At 41.7% G+C, this 22,111-nt stretch overlaps 1 protein-coding gene across 11 annotated transcripts in view; it reads right to left on the reverse strand.

Moving 5' to 3' along the window:
* Positions 1-22,111, reverse strand: part of LOC119178495 (uncharacterized) — a 331,606-nt gene that overhangs the window by 72,600 nt on the left and 236,895 nt on the right. For 7 of the 11 annotated variants that reach the window (XM_075888522.1, XM_075888511.1, XM_075888524.1 and 4 more), the window contains 7 exons: positions 21,029-21,131; positions 19,838-19,932; positions 13,180-13,305; positions 3,390-3,559; positions 2,789-2,953; positions 1,849-2,028; positions 935-1,147 (listed from right to left, as the gene is read on the reverse strand). In XM_075888522.1, coding sequence (XP_075744637.1) covers positions 935-1,147; positions 1,849-2,028; positions 2,789-2,953; positions 3,390-3,559; positions 13,180-13,305; positions 19,838-19,932; positions 21,029-21,131 — 1,052 coding nt within the window. Of the gene's footprint in view, positions 1-934; positions 1,148-1,848; positions 2,029-2,788; positions 2,954-3,389; positions 3,560-13,179; positions 13,306-18,548; positions 18,570-19,837; positions 19,933-21,028; positions 21,132-22,111 lie in introns of all 11 variants that reach the window. The other 4 variants (XM_037429703.2, XM_075888502.1, XM_075888508.1 and 1 more) reach the window with 4 other exon arrangements.

The following is a 22,111-nucleotide window of genomic DNA, read 5'->3' on the forward strand; positions in this document are numbered from 1 at the left end:
TAAAGGTGAAGGTGTGTTCTTGTAGAGTTCTTCTTTCCTTCCATTTGCTGCTTTTTTCTTAGTGCTTTCCACATCTAAATTGTTTAAGGATTCTCTTCTAAAACGCAATTGGGAAAGGAAAAGCAAGAAGTGGGAAGGAGAATCCAAAAGATATAGCAATGAAAGTACTAACTGATGCAATTAAATGTGAATCTAGCTACTTTTTTTGTGGCTATGTGCTCGCACACTGCACACAGATGCATCTTTTTCCGGACCAACTTGCTGACAAAAGGCAAGGGCTAAGTGAACTACACAAAGGTCACTGAGGAAGTCGATGAATGCCCACTTGAAAACACTTATGCATAATAAGTTGTATATAAAGTTGTACCACGGAGTAAGATAAGACGGGAGTGCCAATTCAACCGCTGCGCAATGCATTTAACTCAAACAAACTAAATAGATGCGGGTTGTCTTACTCATTCTTTTGCTCTCACCCTCTGCTCCTTTTTATGCTTTTGCTCATCCTTTATCCTTTCCTTACACTCTCATCTGACTACTTACAATGCACAGTGCCATCTGTAAAGACGCGTGGCAATCATTAAGCAACCTACTCTAATGAGTGCCTGCACTGACTGGTGGAGGCCAGCGGTGTGTACAGAGCAGATGACAGAAAGAGTGGGCAAGCAAATGGGGAAGCAGCAAAGCAGGACTAGGTATGAGAGAGAGACCCCCCCATTTCATGGCTCTGCTCAAGGAACAATGCCTCTCCTCCACAGATTTTCTTCATTCGTAGCACCATCTGGTGAACACACTGTGAAGCAAGATATGGCATTGTAGAATGTGTACCATTATATACGAGCAGAGTCGGCGCTCCTGTCTGATCTTACTGCGCGATTTGTACTTTGGTAACTCCACAGCTAAAGGTGATCAAAAAGGTGTCCAGAGAAGCACTCACTGATCTGAGGCTCGTGCAGCCCCTCGCGCAGCATGCGGCGTTGCTCCTCTAGCAGCTGGCGCTGTTCCCCGAGTGATTCCCGAGCGTCCTCAAGGCGCTGAGCTCGCGCCCGCAGGCTCCGCACCTCACGCTGCAGCTCTGTTTGTTGCTCTTCTAGCTGAGACACCATGTCCTCGAGGTGCTGCTTCTCGTGCTCCAGGGCACGCCCTCGCTCTAGGCAAAGGAACGAAACGCAAGCAAATATGAGCCCCCAAAGAAGAAAGCATGCTCCACCCTTTGCAGCAAAGTCCAGTGTATCGGTGGAGAACTCCAAAGTTAAAAGAGAGAAAGGATTCCATAGCTCTACGCTCCGAACAGCATTGCAATGACTACACGACTATGAGGTTCCAAAAGATACACTGCAAGCAGTGGACAAGGTGAGTGTTGAAATATAAACAAAGAGTTTAATACCAGTTTTGCACCATTCTATTAGCGAAAAAGATGATGATAAATCATGCCACAATCTCTGGCAGGGCATTGAACAACCAATTATAAATTTGCAAATGGTGCACCTAGCCTGGATATGTGTATCTCTTTCTCAGATGAAGAAGACTGCGATGGTCATTACAACTAAGCAGAATATGCATTTGAACCCCTCTATATGTAACGAATAACCTTGTAAAAGAGACCTCAGTGTGCCTTGACGGAAGCAGCAGTTGCTTAAAAAATGAGAATGTGGCACAAGCTGCTCACAAAAGATATCTCATTCAAGGGCCAAAAGCTGCACTCTGGAGTGTGTCTGTTATAAAGGAGTTCAACTATATAGCACTGGCAGCTAGCTATTTTGCACAGACAGCTGTCTGAGACATGTGCAGCATGCATTGAAGACCACGCACAATGTGGCCTGTGCGTCCAAATCTTGTGACGACCTCTACCTTGAGCGTGGAGGAGGTCCAGTGCCAGCTGGTTGTGCAGCTGGCTTTCCTGGCGCAACTCCTGGCACAAATCTCGGTTACGTTGCACCAGGCTTCGGAAGTCTTCCCCGCGGTGCTCCGAGACCTCTGCTAGCAGTCGCAGCACCCGGTCTACAGCCGTGCGCAGTCGGCGACTTGCCCCTGCAAAGCAGATCGGGGGTCAAAGGTGATGCCTGTTCTACACCATCCGTTGTGGTTTGGGTCCCAATTCTTAGTCTTGTTTCGCCAGCTGAGTGACATCTCTTGGTGTGTGAGTAAAATATAACAGTCGCATGTCAATATAACCTGCGTCATGCTACAAATGGTAGACAGCAAAGTGTACCCAGAAAGTGGGTAAAGTTGGGAGTAAAGAAAAGAAGGGATATTGTTAGGCATACTCATGCAGTTGAGCCCTTCTTTACAAAACAGTACAAGACAGATGGCTTTTTCACACTTACATCCTCCTGTGCTCACACCAGAGTTCACGGAATGTGCAATGTGCCTTCGCTAGGTATTTCTGTGTACAAAGAAAGCAGTCCCTAGATAATATTGTCTAGCTATAGTGCAGCTCAGTTAGAGCACAAAGAAAAGATGAATCAGTGGAGAGGAGAAACACAGACAAGATGAGTGCTGTTCCATCTTTTCTTCATGCTCAAACTGAGCGGCGCTCTGGCTATACGATATTATAACGCACCAACTAGCCCAATATGCAGTACTAGATAATGTCTTGCACCAGCCCACTTTCTTTAACAAAATGTACACAACAATGAGTGGTAGTTCACACGTTTCTTAGAACCTACATCTCACCCCCAGCTGCCAATCTAATGTGGTGCATGCGGCAGCATTCAGCAAAGCCAAGGACCACTAGTGTGAGATATGCCTCCCCAACAACAAGCCACAGCTGTTCCCCGAAATAGCTCACCAAGGACAACATCCTCGCCCTCCATCTCCGAGGTGTCCTGCATTCCAATGGCTGAGGCAAACATATCCCACGTTCGCGGTGTTAGGTCAGGTCCATCCTCGCAGAGCTCAGAGAGGAAGCCATCAGCAAAGTCTTCCTTTGAGCCTTGGGTTTGGCAGCTCATACCTGCAAGAGCACAACAACCCTTACGAAAAAAAAAATCGACACTGCAACTAATATTCAATGTAGATTTTTCTTTATTGTATTCAACTAATTTCTCATCAGTTGTGTATTGGCAGACCCTGGAAACAGCAGGATCGAATATTTATGTGAGGATATTTCGGAGGATTAAAAAAAAAGGACAAATAAAAATAACTACTGTTGAATGTTTAATGAACAAATTTGGCAAACTTGATGTCCAACAAGTAAGAAAGTACCTTAATCAAAGCAGAAATGGCTACCTGTAACACCACACTTTGTAATTTCTGTAAACCACATTAAAAGGCCTGTATCCCTGCACCCAGAAAGTATGACCAAATGGTATATCTCAGTTTAAGTGGGATTTGAAAAAAAAAGCAATAAAATAAAAAAAAAGATTAGGATTAAAGAACAGCACACTAACCCCCAAGGCTAGAGTAGTCTTCGTCAGCAGCCGTGTTGGAGGCCGGTGAATCGACGCGTGACAGCCCCAGCTGACCGAGAGCATCCTGGATCTCCTGCTCGGTATCCACGTAGGTCTTTACGAGATCAGACAGCACATTCAACAAACGCGTATTTGTCTGTGCTGTGTGCCTGAAATGCAAATGAGGAAAGAGGAGCCCGGGAAGCGGGGCACAGGTCGTGGAGACGAGACTGTTGATGAGACCAGGGCCCAAACTCTCAATGATTTCATGTAATGCCCAATCTTATGAGACCTATGACGATCACAATGCATAGAGTTTCCTAAAATTAACAAGAAGTGACTCTGGCATTGCGATCACTAAACGACCATGGGAATGATAGGGCAGTACATGGATTTGCCTAGTCTCTATGCTTGCGGGCACACTTTGTGACTTTGTTTACTGCAGTGTTTTGGTTTTGTTTCGAATAAAAAATAACGACCGTTTTGAACTTCGTGACCGGATTTGAATTGATGAGCCAAAAAGGTGGTGAAGTGCAACTACCAACGCCTAACATTTGCTGTTTGTCGTTTTATAATAAAGCAGCTCCGAGCCACGTGAAGACAAAAGGAGCCGAAAGTACGAAGATTTGGCAAATCCATGTACTACCCATTATTTCTACGCTTACTGAAGCACCGTGTGTTGCAACACCCATAGACACTAGCACCGCAGTTCATTCTAGGGTATTCATAGAAAACTCCAAGACACGATGTACTGGACGGGGCTCTATGCAAGTTTCTGCAGACTATGAGGACACTGCTGTTAAATGTTGCTGGATGAGACACACGCGGTGAGAAAGCCACAAACTGAGAATTAGAAACAGATTTCTAAAGTGCATGTATTGAGCCTTATGAGGAGTGTACTGAATCGCATGCCGTGCAGAACTGCGCATGTTCAGAGAAATTAAGGAGGTACGGTAAGTTAAGCAAGTTGTCTTGGTTTCAGTTTTATATCTTAAGAACCGTTCTGTATTTAAGAAATCTTGTGCATTCAACAAAAAAGTTCTGGGCCTTCGTTATGCCTAATTTTTATCTCATAGCTTTTTCTTACTTGTTTTAGAGTAGAATGCAAAATAAAATGTGCCTTTCTAGACACAAGAAGCAGTATGACCATGAAATTTTACAGTATAATTTCATTTAGTAGTGGCATATCCCTTCTTAAAAAAAATGAATTCTTACATTTATCTCACAAAAAAATAAAAACATTTTCTTCTATTGTCAGGGGCTGTGAAAAAAAGATCTTCCAAATAGTCTTGCTTTTTATTAATCATAGCTTGCTCAGTTTTTCAGAACTTCAGGTTCAAACTATATGGAAAAGACATGTATAGTGTTAGAAACTTTCTGCGCAATTGCTCAGTTTTTCAGAAAACTACATCCTCTGGACAATTTTCAAATATCCGATATATCCGATACTGAGAAGAAGGTACTTTTACTTTTAAAGATGTGTGCTAAAGTACTCACAAGAAAAATCAATGAATACGCTACAAAAGCGTCTCTGGTGGGACAATCTGCAATAAAAGCTCATGAAACTGATTGATCGATATGTGAAGTTTAATGTCCCAAAACCACCATATGATTATAAGAGATGCTGTATTGGAAGGCTCCAAAAATTTCGACCACCTGGGGTTCTTTAACGCGCACCTAAATCTGAGCACACGGGCCTACAACATTTCCGCCTCCATTGGAAATGCAGCCACCGCAGCCAGGATTCGGACCCGCGACCTGCGAGTCAGCAGCCGAGTATCTTAGCCACTAGACCACCGCGGCAGGGCAAGCTCATGAAACTGGCAGGAAATTAATATATTTAACCAATATACCCATACTTCTGATAAAAAATACACACACCCAAAAACAATGACCAAAAGCGTGTCAACAAGCCTCTGCAACCGTTGGAAGACGTGGGTTATTTTGGTGACATATTTAAATGGCTCTGAATGCGCTCGCCAAGACATGCTTTCACTTCCCAGTGTACTATTTTTTACTCATGAAACAAACAACCCTTATTTGGGCAGGAACGAGCAGAGGACAGAAGATTTATAGTAACATGAAAGAAAAAAGTGACGGAAATATAATAGCTGTATTGTCCTCAAATGATTGCGATGGAGAGCCGAATCGTAAAGATGGTGCATCTTTACAGTAAAGATGGTGCATCTTTACAATTCAAATGCTACAACGAAAAAAACAACAAAACAGAGCAATGTTTCAAAAGAGCTACTGCCAAGTTGAAATTTATCTTTTAACTACAATGCAACCTCACAAACAAAACGAATGTTCATCACTCGCCATTCTGTCTGTTTTGCTTCTAGCGAGTCCAAGTACCTAATGTTTAGCCCCTCTCTAGCAAGTTCCAAGCGTGCCCGCACCCCAAATGTCTGATGTGACCTAATGTTTAGCCCCTCTCTAGCAAGTTCCAAGCGTGCCCGCACCCCAAATGTCCGATAGTGTCAGATACCAAATCGGTCTCACGGTGTAAAGTTGATCTGCCATGCATAGCATCTCCACAGTGAATCAATGAACTGATCAGCTGCCTATGCCTTTACCTTTAGGGCAGGCTTGTTTAGCATGTGCGATCTTTCATGTCTCGGCGCATTTCTCGGTTCCTTGTCACACACTCCCCAATTTTTTTTCTGCCCAGCACACGAAACACATGTCTACGGTTAAAGATGCCTAGACCACTCCCGCATCTGTCGTGCTTCCCCGACAAGGCAGTTTAGGTTCCCTCGTCTCTTCCAGCAACATTTACAGTGACATGCCCACTATAATTGAAGCTTTATGTGTCACCCCGACAGCATATATAAACCGATATGAAAGTTCGTTAATCCATTTTTACGTTGTGCTTTGCAACTTGGTTGATAATAAAATAATTCTTTGCTACATTGTATACACTTCACGGAACATGAGGGCGGTGCTGCTAGAAATAAAAGCAAAGATATAGACATAATACCAAGAAAGAAGCTTTAATGAAACTATAACTAATGTTGGTAAAAAGTGAAAGAAAGTAAGAGACAAAAAAAGAGCAAGATAAATTAGGAACACTACTATGAATTGCACAACACCAAAACAATGCCATGGAACGACTGTACCATGGTCATGATAATAGCATTCAGCGAAAAAACCTTACAACTTGAAATACAGGTTGAAGCTACTGCAGCAAAACCAGGAAGCATTGCCTTTTCCTTTATGCAGTAGCTGATTGAGAAAAGTACTGCCTGCCTGAAAACCTCTACTGATCCCTGATATCATCAAATTAAACAGGTACTGACACTCATTTTCAAAGCCGAGTTTACTCTGTCGCACAAGCCTCCTGCATATAAAGATGACTCTGAACAAGTGTGAAGCTTGGAAAGTGCACATAAGATACTTTAGCATTTGAAGTAAATTTTCACGTGGCGTTTTTAGTGATGCTGACACCAACGTTATGTCAAGCTACAATGCAGCAGTATGACTGGCTGTGATGATGTAAGGTGCAAGAACATAAAATGGCTGCTCACGCGACGCTTTCTTGATAGTTTGCTCCTGTAGTGCAGTCACTGCAGTACAGCAGACCCATGAGGTGAGTGAACGGAGTCGAGCTTGCGCTCTAGCGTCATATGTAAACGACAGTACACAGCTGATGTTTCTGATGCTTGCACCTTCTGTTGTTGGGCGAGTTGTAATCGGGTGAGCTTGCAGTGGGGTCTAATGCAAAATGGTTCATGGGGCTGGCAATTTCAGAATATTGCACCCTGCTTGATTTGTTACTGTCGTTTAAGAGTTGTTAGACAAAATACTGTTTTTCGTTGAGTGCACACTTGCTTGCCATACATACAGCACTCCACAAACAGAGTGGCCATGCAAACGTAAGTATCTTGTGCAACCACATCACCAGTAGCTTATACTGCGTCCTGACGTCAGAATACACTAGAACCGATACTAGCTTGTATAAAGACATGTTGTAATCAATTTTTTCAAAGTGCACTCAAGTTTAGCAGTAATTTGTCTGCACTCTTGAAGGCCGGGACTTTCTTTCAAAGCAAATAAATTACAACTGAGAAGATTTGTGCAGAATCCCCTTAGAGTGAGCAAATCAGAGAGCATGGAAGTCATGATGAATCAAGGATCCATTTTGGAAAATAAAGTATTTCTTGCTAAACTCTTGCCACGAGGTCTGGCATGATGCGAACAGTAGCTCAACCCATGTTTCAAATTATGAAGTGGGCTCTATTTCTGATGGCGCAATGGGGACAAATTAGTAAGAAAAGCAAGGAAATGAATAGGAAGTGAGGTAAACTTTTTATTAGCAAATAAAAAAAAAAGGAACAGCCATTTTAGGCTCAGCTGCACTGATGAAAAGAAGAACACCATTTGCATAGAACGAACTTAGCAAAACGAGCTCAAAGCTAAAACACACATCCCACCGAAATTTCTCAACCACTAAGAGTGCCAAGAGCTGTGACATGCATAAATCCCCAGTGGCTAAAGCATGTGAGATCAATAGAATGAAAGAATATAGTAAGCTGAACTAATACAGATATGCTTTTCTTTAATGAAAGTGCTTGTGAAACCCTTCCCTGGCTAGAAAATAGAATAGCTTAGATCAAGGCTAGGGATGACAGACGGCACAAAAGCATAGTTTTTTTTTTAATCTTTCAGGAATTGATTTTTTTTTCGTCAGTTCTAAGGCATGATACACCAGTATAATATAGAAAAGTACCCTTATAGGTGGTAGGGTCACCAGGCTCAGAAACAGCATGCACTTTGAAGGTTACAGTGTAACAGGGACAAAGTACGCACAATGCATAAACACTTGTTTTATTGATCGATGTGACTGAGCACACGCACCAGCCAGACCAACCTCACAATGTTTTTTCTTTCTTTCTTCTCCCAACAAAATCCTACTGAAAGAAAGCTACACAGCAGAGCAGTGCAATGTCAAGGAAGGAGCCAACGTTATCACAAACGCAAGGAAAGATCGGGTGAAAGCAATGTGGCTGCTTTCGGAACGAGCTGCTCACGTGGAAATGGAAAGACGGAAGCACTGCAGCACAGCAAACTTTCAAGACCACAGAGCAGCACAAAGCAATGAAGAGGCAGTGGACAAGTAAAGAACTGTTCTTGGTGACCCACAGGCTCAATGTGCTCGCCGTTCCCTTACAGCAATACCAGTGCCATGCTCGCCTCTTTGCTCCACCCGAAATCCCGACCGCGTATGCATAAAGTGCAGATCTCGTGATTCTCAATCCCTTTATAAAAAGCAAAAGCTTTGGTCTTTTATCCGCAATTTCGCGTCATAATAATCATCATCATCAAGAGGACAGACACCAATCCAGTGTTTCCCCAATGAGCTCAGTCCTGTGCTAGCTGCAGCCACGCTATCCCTGCAAAATTCATGATTATCTTTATCTACCTAACTTTCCGCCTCTCCTCACACACTTGACTTCTCTTGGAATCCAGTCCGTTACTCTTAGTGATCAGCGGTTACCTTGCCTATGCGCTACATGCCCTGCCCATTAGTTACACTTGATTTCGACTAAAATGTTCTTAACACGTGTTTTTTTTACTGATCCACTCTATTCTTTTCTTGACTTTAGGGTTAAACCTACCATTTTCCTTTCCCCGGCTCACTGTGTTATGTTCAGTTTAAGTTGAACCCTTTTCCTAAGCCTCCAAGTTTCTTTCTTTCTACACTGTACGTAAGTACCGGTGACTTGCACTTGTTGAGGGATATGGGTAAACTATCATTCGTGGTCTGTGAATGTCTTTTGAATGTGCTTCGTTCCATTCTTATTCTTCTGATAACTTCGATCTTGGATCTTCCCAAAGTAGGTATGTATATCTTCCATACTTCAGACTGCTGATAACAGCTTTAGAAAGGGACAAGATGACTGAAAAAAAAACAAAAAACATGGAACTCACTCATGAGTTATAGTACCTTGCACTTTGGACTAAATCGAATTCAGACTTACGTAAATTTTCCTGAGCTGAACTCACTGGGGCACACAGTCACGAAAATTTCTTTGACTGGACTCACTCCTACTCATCAAAATATTACTCACCCGGACTTATGAGTGAGTTTGTTGAACTATGGTCCCCACACATATCCAAATCCTGATATTGGTTGATAAATGTCCCCATTATTCATTAATTGGTTATCAATGTCCTTGTGCTCTTAGAAACTAGTCTACGTATAGCATGAGTGTTGTCCATTGGCAAATACTTCAAAAATTTTTCCACAGGTCTCCAGTGGCACATCCATAGAGAGAGAGGAAGGTAGGGGTGATCGCCCCCTAACCTCCTAAAACAAGTCTGTGTCAGCACCCTCGCCATCACTTCATTGCTTGTAGTCTACCTCCTATCACCAATTAGGACAAATGAATGAAACTTCTGTGAGCTCACATTCACAGTGTTTATGTTATGAAGCGGTTTTTCTACTAGTAAACACAGAGAAGTCATGACTACGCCCCCATCTTTGGTGTTACTTCAGGCGATCCCCCCACCCCCCCCCCCCCCCTTCCCCCAAATGAGTGGCTGGATCCGTCCCTGTCGCAATCCTTCCCTTCTCATGTCAGAGCTACTGAGGATACTCAACACAAGCTTCGTGCCCTTGACAACAGACACACTACTATCACGAATTCTGCGTGGCATACTACTAATATGAGTAAATACCTACCAAAAGTCTGCCTGATAATTGTATCACTAGGTTATGAAAGTGTTTTAGATTAGGTTAAGATGGCACTGTAATCGAGCGCTATAAAGCTACAGTGCACACAACTAACAAAAAGTAATCCACTTTTGATTAAGACAGGATTGAGAAACACAACTTGCTGTCTCAATGCAGCTTGCACTCTGTCTGTACGCAATAGTCAAGTGCAACACCAGAGATATGCACGACCCTGCATTTGCAGTGAAAGCAACACAAATGATAGTGTGTGACTAAAAATGCTTGTTAGTATGAGATGCCTAATCAAGAAGAAAGAAGGCTTGAACCACAACTAGGAGAAAAAAAAAAACTAGAGAAAAGAATAACAAGGTTTCAAAAAAGGAGAGAGCATTATTTATTAAGAGGAATCTTTGTAGAAAGTACACAAGGTGTTTTGAAATGTACACTGTAAATGCTGTAAAAAAATGAGAAAAACCAATAAATGTCAAGCTAGAAAAATGCTCCTAAGTAAACCTCACTTGATAACGCTAAACAATATTTTAGATATTTTATATGTGCATGTTTTTAATGCATAACGCCTTCCGTCTCTGCTGTGATAATGAGTCATTAAAGTTCCCACATTATACAGCTACTGTTCATTTTTATTGTTTCCAAACTTGCAGCATTTAACATACACAATGCCCATATGACAGGACCTAAGTAGTTTAACACCTCCAATTTCTGTATTTGTGTCATTTTTACTTATGAAAATGCTTATGGATTGCTAACTGGTTTTCCATAAAGTTGCCACTTTCCAGCTCATTTTTTGAAAATTAATTTTCGCTGTCGTATTGCACCTGACCGAATGTATCAGTCTCTCCAAGAGCACGTATAAATAAAATAAAACAAAACATACTGACACCTTTCAGATTATGTTTTGCTTGTTATAGAATTGATCACCGAAACTTGTTGTGAAATAACCAATGCATACGAATACTTCGTCAGCTCTTTCACATATGGCTGATAAACTTAATAGCAAATCTTCGCACGTTTTTGGTTCTATGCTGCTGCAATGCTGTGCACAGCTACGATTATGTCTGCGTACAGTGTGCAAGCTGCCGATTTTTGTTCTGCGGGGCAACACTTTGCGGCAGTTTCGGGCTATGACGTGGTGGCATGTCGGGAGCATGTGTGGCACAATAATCTCGCTGACCACGTCAGAGCCCGGAACTGCTGCAAGGTGTCGCCGCGCAAAGCAAGAACCAACTGCTCGTGCTCTCTACACAGAGCATGGATCTGGCTGTACATGTAGCTCTCCTGTGCATATTATCACAACAGTTCTATCAATATACTCGTCTGACTCTTGCTGAGACACAGTGATGGGATTTCTGCGTGTAGAAATAAACAAATGGGAGTAAATAAAGAGCAACCGAGCACTAAAGACTTGTAATCTGTTGGAAACAAGGACTAAGAACAAAAAAAAAAATCCCAAGGTGTAGCACATCATGCAGGTTAATAAAGCAAACAAACCTAAGCGCTACGAGGAAGTAGGTAGATTCACTGCGCAAATGCAAAGAAATCCGCACATTAACACAGATAAAACAAAAAATAATCTTGAATCTAGCAGCATGCAAGTAAACCCCTTTAAAAAAAAAGATCAGGCAAAATAAAGCAGCAGCATAGAAAGAAAGAAAGAAAGGTGAAGAGAGAAGTCCCACAAAGCAACCACCAGAAATAGGGCATTACAGATGAACACAAACTATGAAACTAATAATAATAATAAAAAAGATTCTATGAATGCACTCAACAGCACACCTTAAGGCTGCTTCCTATAACTATTCGATGCTAGATAACTTAATTTTATTATTTTGAACATGGTGGCCACAACCACATATTTAATTTCTCCTCCAGTGCACTTACAATGACGAAACAAAAACTTATGGCTGGTATTAATTCCAAATTGTTAGTGAACTCTTACAGCTATAAAAACTAAAATTTTCAGGTTCCATGGCCTATTCTAAATTAACAGCCATTACTTGGAATGCTTATGTAGACAAAATTATGTACAAAAGTGTTGGAGTGTCTCACTTCTAAAAATGTTAAAAGTGAGGTAGTCTGTTAAGCGTTGTGCATAAATATATACAAATATTTCTCTTTTAAGGTATAACAAAATATCAATTTATTTTACTAGTACATAACTAGCTATTCATGCTAACATGATCTCTATCCTAGAACATTTTTGTTAGGATAGAAAAAAATAGCAAAGCTTCCATGATGAACTTGTAGAAACATTTCTTAAAGAGGGCAGTCTTCCGATTTCCACCTTATCCTCAAAGCTTCAGTTGTAGATAGGTGAGTAACTATAGTATTGCACAACTCAAATTAGCAAACACAGTGCTGGGTTATAAAATATATAACCTATACAGCAATAGCATAGCCTTAGAGTGCAAAATATCTCAAGCACTGCGGCGCAAGCTACCTCCATTATGCACACTTTTGCCATGACGAGCTATAAAATTCTTAATGCAAATGCATCTTTTGAGTAGCGATACCAAACAAAATTTTTGGGCCTTTACATATTGCAGGTGTTGGAAATAGGCTATTTATTTTCAGCAATGATAACACCGTATAAATTTCATCAGTGTTAATGCGGCACTTTATTTGTAAAAGTGGAAAGCCACACTAACAACATTATGAGTACTGCACTAATAAGCAAATATTCTACATAACGCTCTGTAAACTAAATACACCAGGAGTAACTTCATTTTCAGCTACGTAATTACAAAGCAGACTGAATAGAAAGGCCTGCCTCAACACAAATTCTGAGCTAGGGTCGCTTAAGTGTTCAGTAACTTAGCGGAAATATCCTATCAAACATGTAACACGATGACTGTCCAAAGTGCACTGGAGAGAATGAGTGTGCGCTCAATATTGCAGCAAGCCTTCCCTCCAATGACGCCCCTAGACAAGCAGAATCTGGCGAGTCAAAGGTAGGGTCTGGGAACGGGGAGCAAAGAGGGGAAGCAGCACGGGGGTGGGCCCAGAAGAGCAAAACCGAAAATTGAAGAAAAAAAAATAAAGGTATGTAATGCACGTAACCCCCAGTGAGTTTTCAATTTAGAGCGATGCACTTACAGCTGCCAAGACTGAATCTCATTGGCTGTCAGCCCTGAGCCTGCGAGCCACTCCCTAGAACAGAAGACACCACCACTGCATGTGTAGAGCTGGCCGGCCTTCTCTTCCGAAAATGGCCGACAAGGGCTTTGCGGGAGTCGAAGGTCGTGGGGGTAAAAGGATGGCACACAGGAAGGCGTGGTGCAGTGGTGCAAGGTAGGGAGGAAAATAAAAAGTACACACAGGCAAGGAAGAAAAATCAGGGAGGGTGTGTGCGTACACATATATGCAAACAGAAAAAAAACTGGCAAAATAGACAAGTTTTAGTAGAGCGTTGCGGTTGCCTACGCATTTTCACCGCGAATTGGCTGACGGCCACGTCATGTGCATTCGTATCGAACCGTGGGCGCACACTCAATGAGAGCTCAGCATCCTGCACGGCTAAAGAATGTGCGACGCCAATTGTCATAATGCCATAGGGTATACTAAATCAAAGCACTTTGGGGTAAAGACGAAGCCTGTTGTTAGGCCAGATGCTGTCAAAAGGCACAGGTGATCACAAAAATGACTGTGAAATAGGGCTAATGCAGTTAAACCTCATCATAGTGAAGTACCATTAGGACCATTAAATTAGTTTGTTATATCTGACATTTGCTACAGCCGAATAAATACAAATTGGCACTAACAAATTGAAAATCAGGCTTGAACGAGAATCCTAAATAAAGAACAAGTTATTATACAAGCTTCAAGTCCATCACAAGCGAGGCCATTCATGGCGGTCTTCTCGTGCCATTTAAAACATACCAGAATGAACCATGAGAAGGTGAAATTGCAACAGAACAAAGTTTGTTCGACAAAACAGCTCTGCGTTTCTATTTATTTCAAGGGGGATGCAAGCAAAATTTAAAATAAACTTTTTCATAGTGTGGCCACACGAAAAGAGAGAAAGAAGAGGTGGTGATTTGTTTTTATACAGTCGATCGCGAATATATCAAACTCAGATATATAGAATTATTGGCTATATCGAACAGCTGAAAAATCCCCTTAAATTTCCCATGTAAAACTATGGAACCGGTGCACCGGTATATCACAGCAAGACATCCACTATATCGAATGCTGCGTCGCGCCGAAGCCCAGAAAGTCCATTTTTTCTAGCAAATATTCATCAGTTTTTGGCCATGTTCTAACAAGTTCCAATCTTTTTTCGCGCGCAATCGATGAAAAAACTATGTCATTTCATCGCGCTGATCTAGTTCGCTGCACGGCACTTGAGACTACATCCGTCCATTTGATACGTGATCTGCAGGTCTTAGCGCATGGGCATAGTGTTTTCCAAAAGACTGATTGCCGGGGGCACTGAAAGAGAATGCGAAGTGACTCGGTAATCTCAGCGCAATGTTCGCATGTGGTTCACATTCCCTTCCTTGTTTGTTAGCGCACAATGGCATGCGAGCCTGAAAAGCATGGCCTTCGAGATGTGCAATTTTGTGACGTATTTTTTTAGTGTTTTCGGCTTCAGAACGCATATCTCGGAGGCTACGCTTTCTTTATCGTTTTGCATCAAAGTTGCTAAAAGCAGCCACTGCCAGCTACAAAGCCACAGTGACATTGATATCACCAAAATGTAGACGAGAACTCCTACAAACTCGGGGTTGCGTTTTTTGCGCCTTGTGGCCTTCTCGCCTCGTTCCTGAAAAATCTTCATTCGGGAGTTGAACTGAATGTTGACCCACACGCAGAGATAAAAATTATGACTGGCGCTCGGAGCGACGTCAAGTAAAACACTGTCGTAAACGTTCCTTGCGGGAGAGGTGATGACTTCGGGTGCCTCATGATCGCTGACAACGGCGCGCGATGGCTCGGTGAATTATGCAACTTATTAGCGTTTTCAGGCACCATCTTAAACAGTAGCGACTTCATCGGTACAGATTACGACGTTTCTGACTGCATCGATGCTGAAATTTTGGCTGCCGCGGCCAGTGCCGCGGAAGTGTAGCCGTGTGGTTATGAATGCGCCTACGCCTTTGCTCCCGCTGCTAACCAAGCTTTTGCCGCGCTACAGAGCTTGCATCGACGTTCTGCATCAATCAACGTTGTGACCGAAGGAGCTAAGCTCGTTTACTTGAAAAGTATCAATGATATTGAGGATGACTGGAACTTGATGGCGTGCAAGAAGTAAGACAAGTTTACGGACTGAATAAAGTGTGGTAACCTGCAGCTCGCATCTTGTTTTTGTGCGAATCGTTACGTTAGCTTTTGTAACGATTTCTGAGGCCTGAAGTTCTTCAATTTAGGCCTTAAATATATATATTTTATATTTAGAATTCTCAATATATCGAACTATTTCACGATCCCCTTCGAGTTCGATATATCCGGGATTGACTGTAAACGTATTATTCCTTTAATGCTACCCTTTGAGTTTTAAGCCCCACCCAAACCAAACATTTGCTCGATACAGCTGATATTGCGGCATATGCATTTTCGGTTTTGTTATAGAAATTATAAATTTCTTTGGTTGGCCACTAAGCGTGGCCAGCCAAAGCGTGCATTTAGTTTGACACAACCTACACTTCACTATATTAGTATTCGTTATGATGAGGTTAAATTGTAATACATCTTCAATGAAAGACAACTCTGAGCAATAGGTAACATTTACATACTGCTCTTGCCATAACAAGCAAGTAAAAAGGCGAAACTCGAATTGAAGATGGCATCATCATGCTGACGCTGCAGTTGCAAAAGCCATGCAAGGTCCACAAACACTAAAATAAAATGCTAATATACATAGACAACTTGCAAAACTCTTCATGGCATTGCCTAAAATCATATATAAGGTCAGCTATTTCGTGATTTCGTGTTAAAGGGTTTGATGTGCATGTGAAACTAAAGCTCTCTGATGAATGTAGGAATGGTCACGGTGAAGAGGCATGACAAAGGTGCGGATGAGAACAGGAATTGACACACCACTGAGGGGGGGAATAAAACAAGCAAGAGGCAGGGGTGGAAACAGCAACAAAGGCCAAACAGCACAGTGCTATAAACATAAAGAACATAAAGAAAATCAATCATATAAAACACAAAAAGGCATTCAAAGGGTAACTTTTATGACCATATACACGGTGTTTCAAGAATCGTGTCCGAAAATCCTTAAAAAAAATTCAACCAGCCCCACGTCGCGGACACTGATGAAACAGCGAAGTTGGTAGCTTACAAAATAGTACTTCACTTGACAAATTATTTTAGCTGGTTGAATGAAATGGGGTTGAATAAAGCGAGAGCAGTGGTAGAAGTAGAAGCCTAGATTGAAAACAGCTTTGTGGGTAAACGAAGGACAATGCAATATCTGCTTGCTGCTTTCATGATTACCTTTTTCGTAGTGGCAGATGCATTAAGATAACTAGAGACATCAGCTACAGTAGTAATTAAGGAAATTACGCACTTCGGTTTTGCCAATGAGGTTGCTTGTATTCTATTACTCCACCGTAATTACCAGAGGTCGCCATTCTGAAATCTCAAAGCCAAAAGGCATCTTTGCGGAAAGAACCTCAATTCTCAGGCCTGTCCACCTCTCTCCGATAGTTACCTATGAACTCAATTATTTTAATTGACGCCTCTAGTTATGGTGAGATGTCTGCCATTACAGAAAAAGCAAATTTGAAGGCAGCGAGAAAATATCCCATTTTCCTTGTTTTTGAGGGTTTTCAGAATCATTTTTGAAACACCCTGTATTATCTCAAACATAGGTATAATCTACAAGGAAAGTATCCTGAACTGTCTACACAGCAGAAACTAAGTGGGACTGTACCTAAAAAATTTTTGACTGGTTAGAGCTAACTATAGTTTAGAATATAGGCCAATAGATTGCCGACATGAAAAATTTATTGAAGAATGACTCTAGCTTCAGTGATGGTGATCATAGAATTCATCACTGGCATTGTCACGTATGATTGATATTGCTCACCTGCGCTAAGCCTCTGCACGGCCCCAACTTTATTAATCTACTTATTAATCTAGTTTTCCAAACTAAACACATGAATTGCACCTTCTTTTGTAGATATGACAAACTTGTGCTTTGCCTTAGCCGCGACAAGAGGCCACACTCTTTACTTGCGTGGAGCTGAAATTCACACTTAATTTAGTATGACGATTTTACAGTTATAGGTTGAATGAGCTAAGCGAAAAAGAGAGCCAGTAGATTGGCCACTGTGTCGACTTAACAGATTCGCTCAAAGGCTATGAGCGCACAATGGGTACGCCGGTTTCACTTCTCCTAAATAGACAGCTGGCTCTTATTATGAACTGGTTTATGCAAGGGCTAGCATTTGCTGTAAGGTGTGACATCGCCGAGATGGCATACACACTTGTTGACGAGACAGCACTGCATACAAAGTGGCGACCCATAGAATGCTTAGAAGTGCGATAAGTTGGGCGGGTTTGTACAGATGCGTGACTGCGATGTTTAAGTCTCTAGCTTTCACCTCTGTGTCATATGTGCCCCTCATTTGAAGCCTTGTAATGCTCCTTGCAGCCAAAGGCACAATGTTGTCAGGCACATTTTGGCAACACGGACTGAGCATGTCAGTGCCAATCTAAGATGATTGGTTTGATTTGCAAAAATCTCTGCCTTTTTGCTTTTGCCCAAAAAGCTTACATAGACAAACTAACCCCCGTATTCAGAAACGCTCTTTTAATTGAACTTCACCTGCCACTGCCTCAAGGCACGTGCTTGAAACACGTTTGTGCTGCCTTGGCCCCGCCCAATGACAGTGTGTTTGAAACGCGTTAGTGATGCACTGCAGGCCGTGCCAAGTCAAGTTCAAGTCAAAGAGTGTTTCCAAGAAGGGGGCAGACATAGCACATCTTAGCTTATGCAAACCTGTTTACAGGCTTAACTATTTGAACATTAGCACCTATCTACATGAAAGCGTACTTCAGCATGTCCCCATCCCCAGCCCCTGTTATTTGTGAATGGTCAACAATACGCAGTGATCGCATGGCTTGTGTTGGCTATACTATGACTAATGTTAGCTAATGCTGATTAGTGTTGGCCAAATAAAGATTAGCGAAGACTTATGTACGGCTATCCACTGTTATAAGACCAACATTCTCTTCACTCAATATTAACCCATTGTTGTTGACACATGTAGGTAAATAGAAAGACACCTGATTCGATTCTGCCTGATGTTTTTTTTTTTAGAAACAATTGCCGAGTGTAACAAATTCTAGAACACTGGAACCTGCTCTTTGAAGACATCACTGCCATGTGTCTATTTGCTAACGGCGACTAATCTCAACAAAGCCAGAAGATTTAGCTACAATGCAAAAGTACTAAAAAGTGGGGTGCTGTTGTGAGAAGTGCAGGTGCATGAACATAAGAGGTTCGTACTCACATTCTGAGAAGCAGGGCCTTACTGTGTGAACAAACACAACAAAGGAAAAAAAAGCGTTATCTTCATTCTAAAAAAGATCAGGACTGGGGGTGCAATGACGACTGCTTCTGGTGTCTGGTGCAAATGGTGGTGCTCAGGCGGGAAGTTTGGATGGGGTCAGAGTGTGTTATCGCAACAGTGATATCACAACCTCGCTTTGTATCCCAACAGTGATACAAAGTGACTTTCGTTCACTAGGCAGTACCGCCATACACAACTTCTGTTTTCCTGTTCAGAGTTCGAACGCATGCGGAAAGGGCAATGTGTTAGAAGGCAACCGTTTTATGCCAAAGCAATTTTGCTCGATACTGGCTGACCGCTTTTTCCTTTTTTTTCCACTAGAAAATAAAGTGACTCACCTTGTGTACATCCAGACACTAGTAATATGTTTTAAAAGAGGAACTGTCGCTATATAGTAATTTTACTACCACCTTGTCAGTTCACTTTAAGGTCTGAAAAAGTGAACAGTATAACATACAGTGCAACTACTTTTCGGAAGACCTTTGGCACTGCAGGATGTCAATTACTTTCCTTCATATTGTTCGTTGCAGAATGAGTGATGCAGAATGAAATGGCAAGTGTACAGCTAGGAGATCGCAAAACTGAACGAGGATTAGAGATAAAGTGCTAGACGCTCATTCAGCAGATGAAATTAGGAGAAAAGACTGGAATTAGAGAGTCCTTCACAGTGTGCAATAAAAATAGCTGAGAAGTTATCAAAACAAATGAAATGGGTGCCAGGGAGAAGGAAGGCAGGTGACGGCGACATAATTTCAAGACACCAGTGAATGGAATATGTGAGAGCAAGCTGGAATATAATCTGGCACAGTGCCAAGGCAGCAGGAGATTTCTGGGGGAATAGCTTCAGTGGACATGGTGACGGTGGCGGTGACCATGGTAGAAATGACTGAAACGCCGTGCTCTCTTTTGCTCAAATACTATTTTACAAAAGGCTGTCACCAAGACTATATGTTGTACTCTTAAACATTTTCGTGAGGAGAGCGTTGATGACCTTTGATGCCAAGTTGTCTGATTTTTTTTTTTTACTCTCTATTAGATACAGGAAAAGTATAATGAAGTTTCTCTCATTTGAAAAAACATAACAAACTTCCCCTAAGCAAACATAAGTGCGCCAAAGAGGCATGTTCAGGCAGAAAAACTGAAACGCTGAATGTTCTGCAATAAGAAACATTAAGAATAAAGAAGGGGTTAGAAGAAAACATGCAGAAGAAGCCTAAAAGAAAAGGTACCTGGGTGATCGTGAAGTGGCCCTGATTTCCTTAGACGTCAGCTCATCATTTGCTTTCCGAAGCTGCTCCTGCAAGTCTTCTTTTTCTGCCTGCAGCTGGAGACAAATGCACTCTTATGTGAACCACTTGTCACCTTACTTCACACCACAGGTGCAAACCACACCTGAGAGAAGTACTGATACCGAAATATCCTGCCTTGTAACGTAGTTGATAAAAACAGCTCAGATTGAAAACTGGCTCCGCATGACTGTGTGGGCCACTCAAGTGAGCCCCATCGTGAGTGTAGTGCAAAGAATGCCAATGTGATATTATTGACCCCTTTCAATAAATTGTTGCATTATAGCAGCTACAAATGCCACAATAAGGCTCGTGCACTGAAGCTTATTGTATTTGTGAGCAGAAAAAACATAGCACTTTTTAGAAATAGAGAATGATAAAAAAAAATAAATACAGTTGAACCCCTTTATAGGAGACATGCAGCGGGCAGCAATTCTCGTCTTTTATAAGAGGGGTCTCTTATAAGCAGGGTACCATGTATGAGTTTTATTATGAATCACTATTTCTATGTAAGCCCACTGGTGTCTCTCATGCCCATTTGTCTCTTACATCCGTGTCTCTTATAAAGGGGTTCTACTGTAATTCCATGAGAGTATATGAAGCCACAGGCATAAAGCCTGCTCTAATTATTGTACTACATAGAGTTGACTCTCATTAAATGAAATTTTAGGAGACCAGAAAAATATGCTCCATTGAATAGGAGTTCCATCTACTGAGAGATAAACAGGTGTCCAGAATTCGAGTATGAGGCCAATCATACAGAGGCACTTGTTTGATTTAAATGGCAACACCATTTAGAAGCGGGTTCACTGGGTGTCTACTGCACTACCCGTCATGCCCATGGAACATACCTGAACAGTCACAGCTTTAAAGTTGCCTCGCCCAACTTTTTACATGCACAACAATGCAAACAACCAGTGGAAAGAATGCCTACTGTTTCTAAGAGATACTGTGTGCTACATGTTATGGCACGCAAAAATGAGAACATTCCTTGAAAAGTGATCAACTGAGAATATGTGTCCTGTTAATTAGACCAGAATGTAGTAAATTGGAGCAATGCGTATCATTCTGAGCAGATACACTTGTAGCGTTTATGCATGAGATTCAAAGCAACGGTGTTTTCGGGTGTCTAACCTTGTCAACAGTGACGCTGAGACTCCTCAGCTGCTTCATCAGTTCCGACCGCTCGTACAGGATGTCTTCTACGGAAATGTCCGACCACTCCGCCGAGGCGTCCCTAGTGTTGACAGGACGAGTAAAACAAAAGTGGTAAACACAGTCTACATTCTTTGCATACCCAGAGAAAGCCACTTAAGCCAGATTCACTTAAGCCAGCTTACCACTTATGGTAACAACACGCATGGTAACAACAAGATAGCTTACATGTTGAATCCTGCCAAGGTAGGCTAAAACAACATAAAAAAGGGCCTGAAAGCGGTTTACAAAAGGAAAAATAGTTGAAAAACTGGCTAAAAAAGGGAAGCTTTCAAATTGAAGAAAATTTTATCGTACATTTAAAAAGAGATACTAGGACCTTTCTAGAGGGCCAGTTATGTTTGCCAACTGATCTAACCACAGCGCTAGCAGATAAGCCAGGGCGGGTGAGTACTCAAAGTGACGAATGTTTAATGTATATGAAGAATGATTTCTGCAGAAGTCCATGCCATGGAAAGAGTGTTATGAATGTAATTCATAAGTAGCTCCGAGCTACTCACTGATAATTTTCGAACATAGATGCCAGCAACAAATAATTTTACTAAATTACTTTAACAACACTATTCTTAAATCCATGAAACAGCAACACTTTTTACATTACTGCACCTCAAAATTCACCCAAGACCTCAAAGAAACTACAAAGGTATGCAACCTTCAAAAAGTAAAAAAATATTGAAAAACAATTATATCACTGTACTATACTTAGCTTGTCACCGAAAAGCAGACAAATGTGTAATTAGAAAGCTTTGGTCCCCACCAATGACGAAGATGTTTTATTACACACTTTGTTTCAATACACTCAAACCAGTTATAATGAAGCTGAAAGGCAGCCACAATTATTTCGTTATATCCATTATTTCATTACATCGATTATAACAGTTTGTAGCAATGTATACTCAGATGGGCGCCTATAAGCATGCATAGAAGAAAACCGCCTCGCGTCCCGATGTACCGCTACACGACCACGCGTGCGACGAAAAATAAACACAGTCCAATCTCATT

The sequence above is a fragment of the Rhipicephalus microplus genome, chromosome 1 (assembly GCF_043290135.1).
Source record: "Rhipicephalus microplus isolate Deutch F79 chromosome 1, USDA_Rmic, whole genome shotgun sequence".
Lineage (NCBI taxonomy): Eukaryota > Metazoa > Arthropoda > Arachnida > Ixodida > Ixodidae > Rhipicephalus > Rhipicephalus microplus.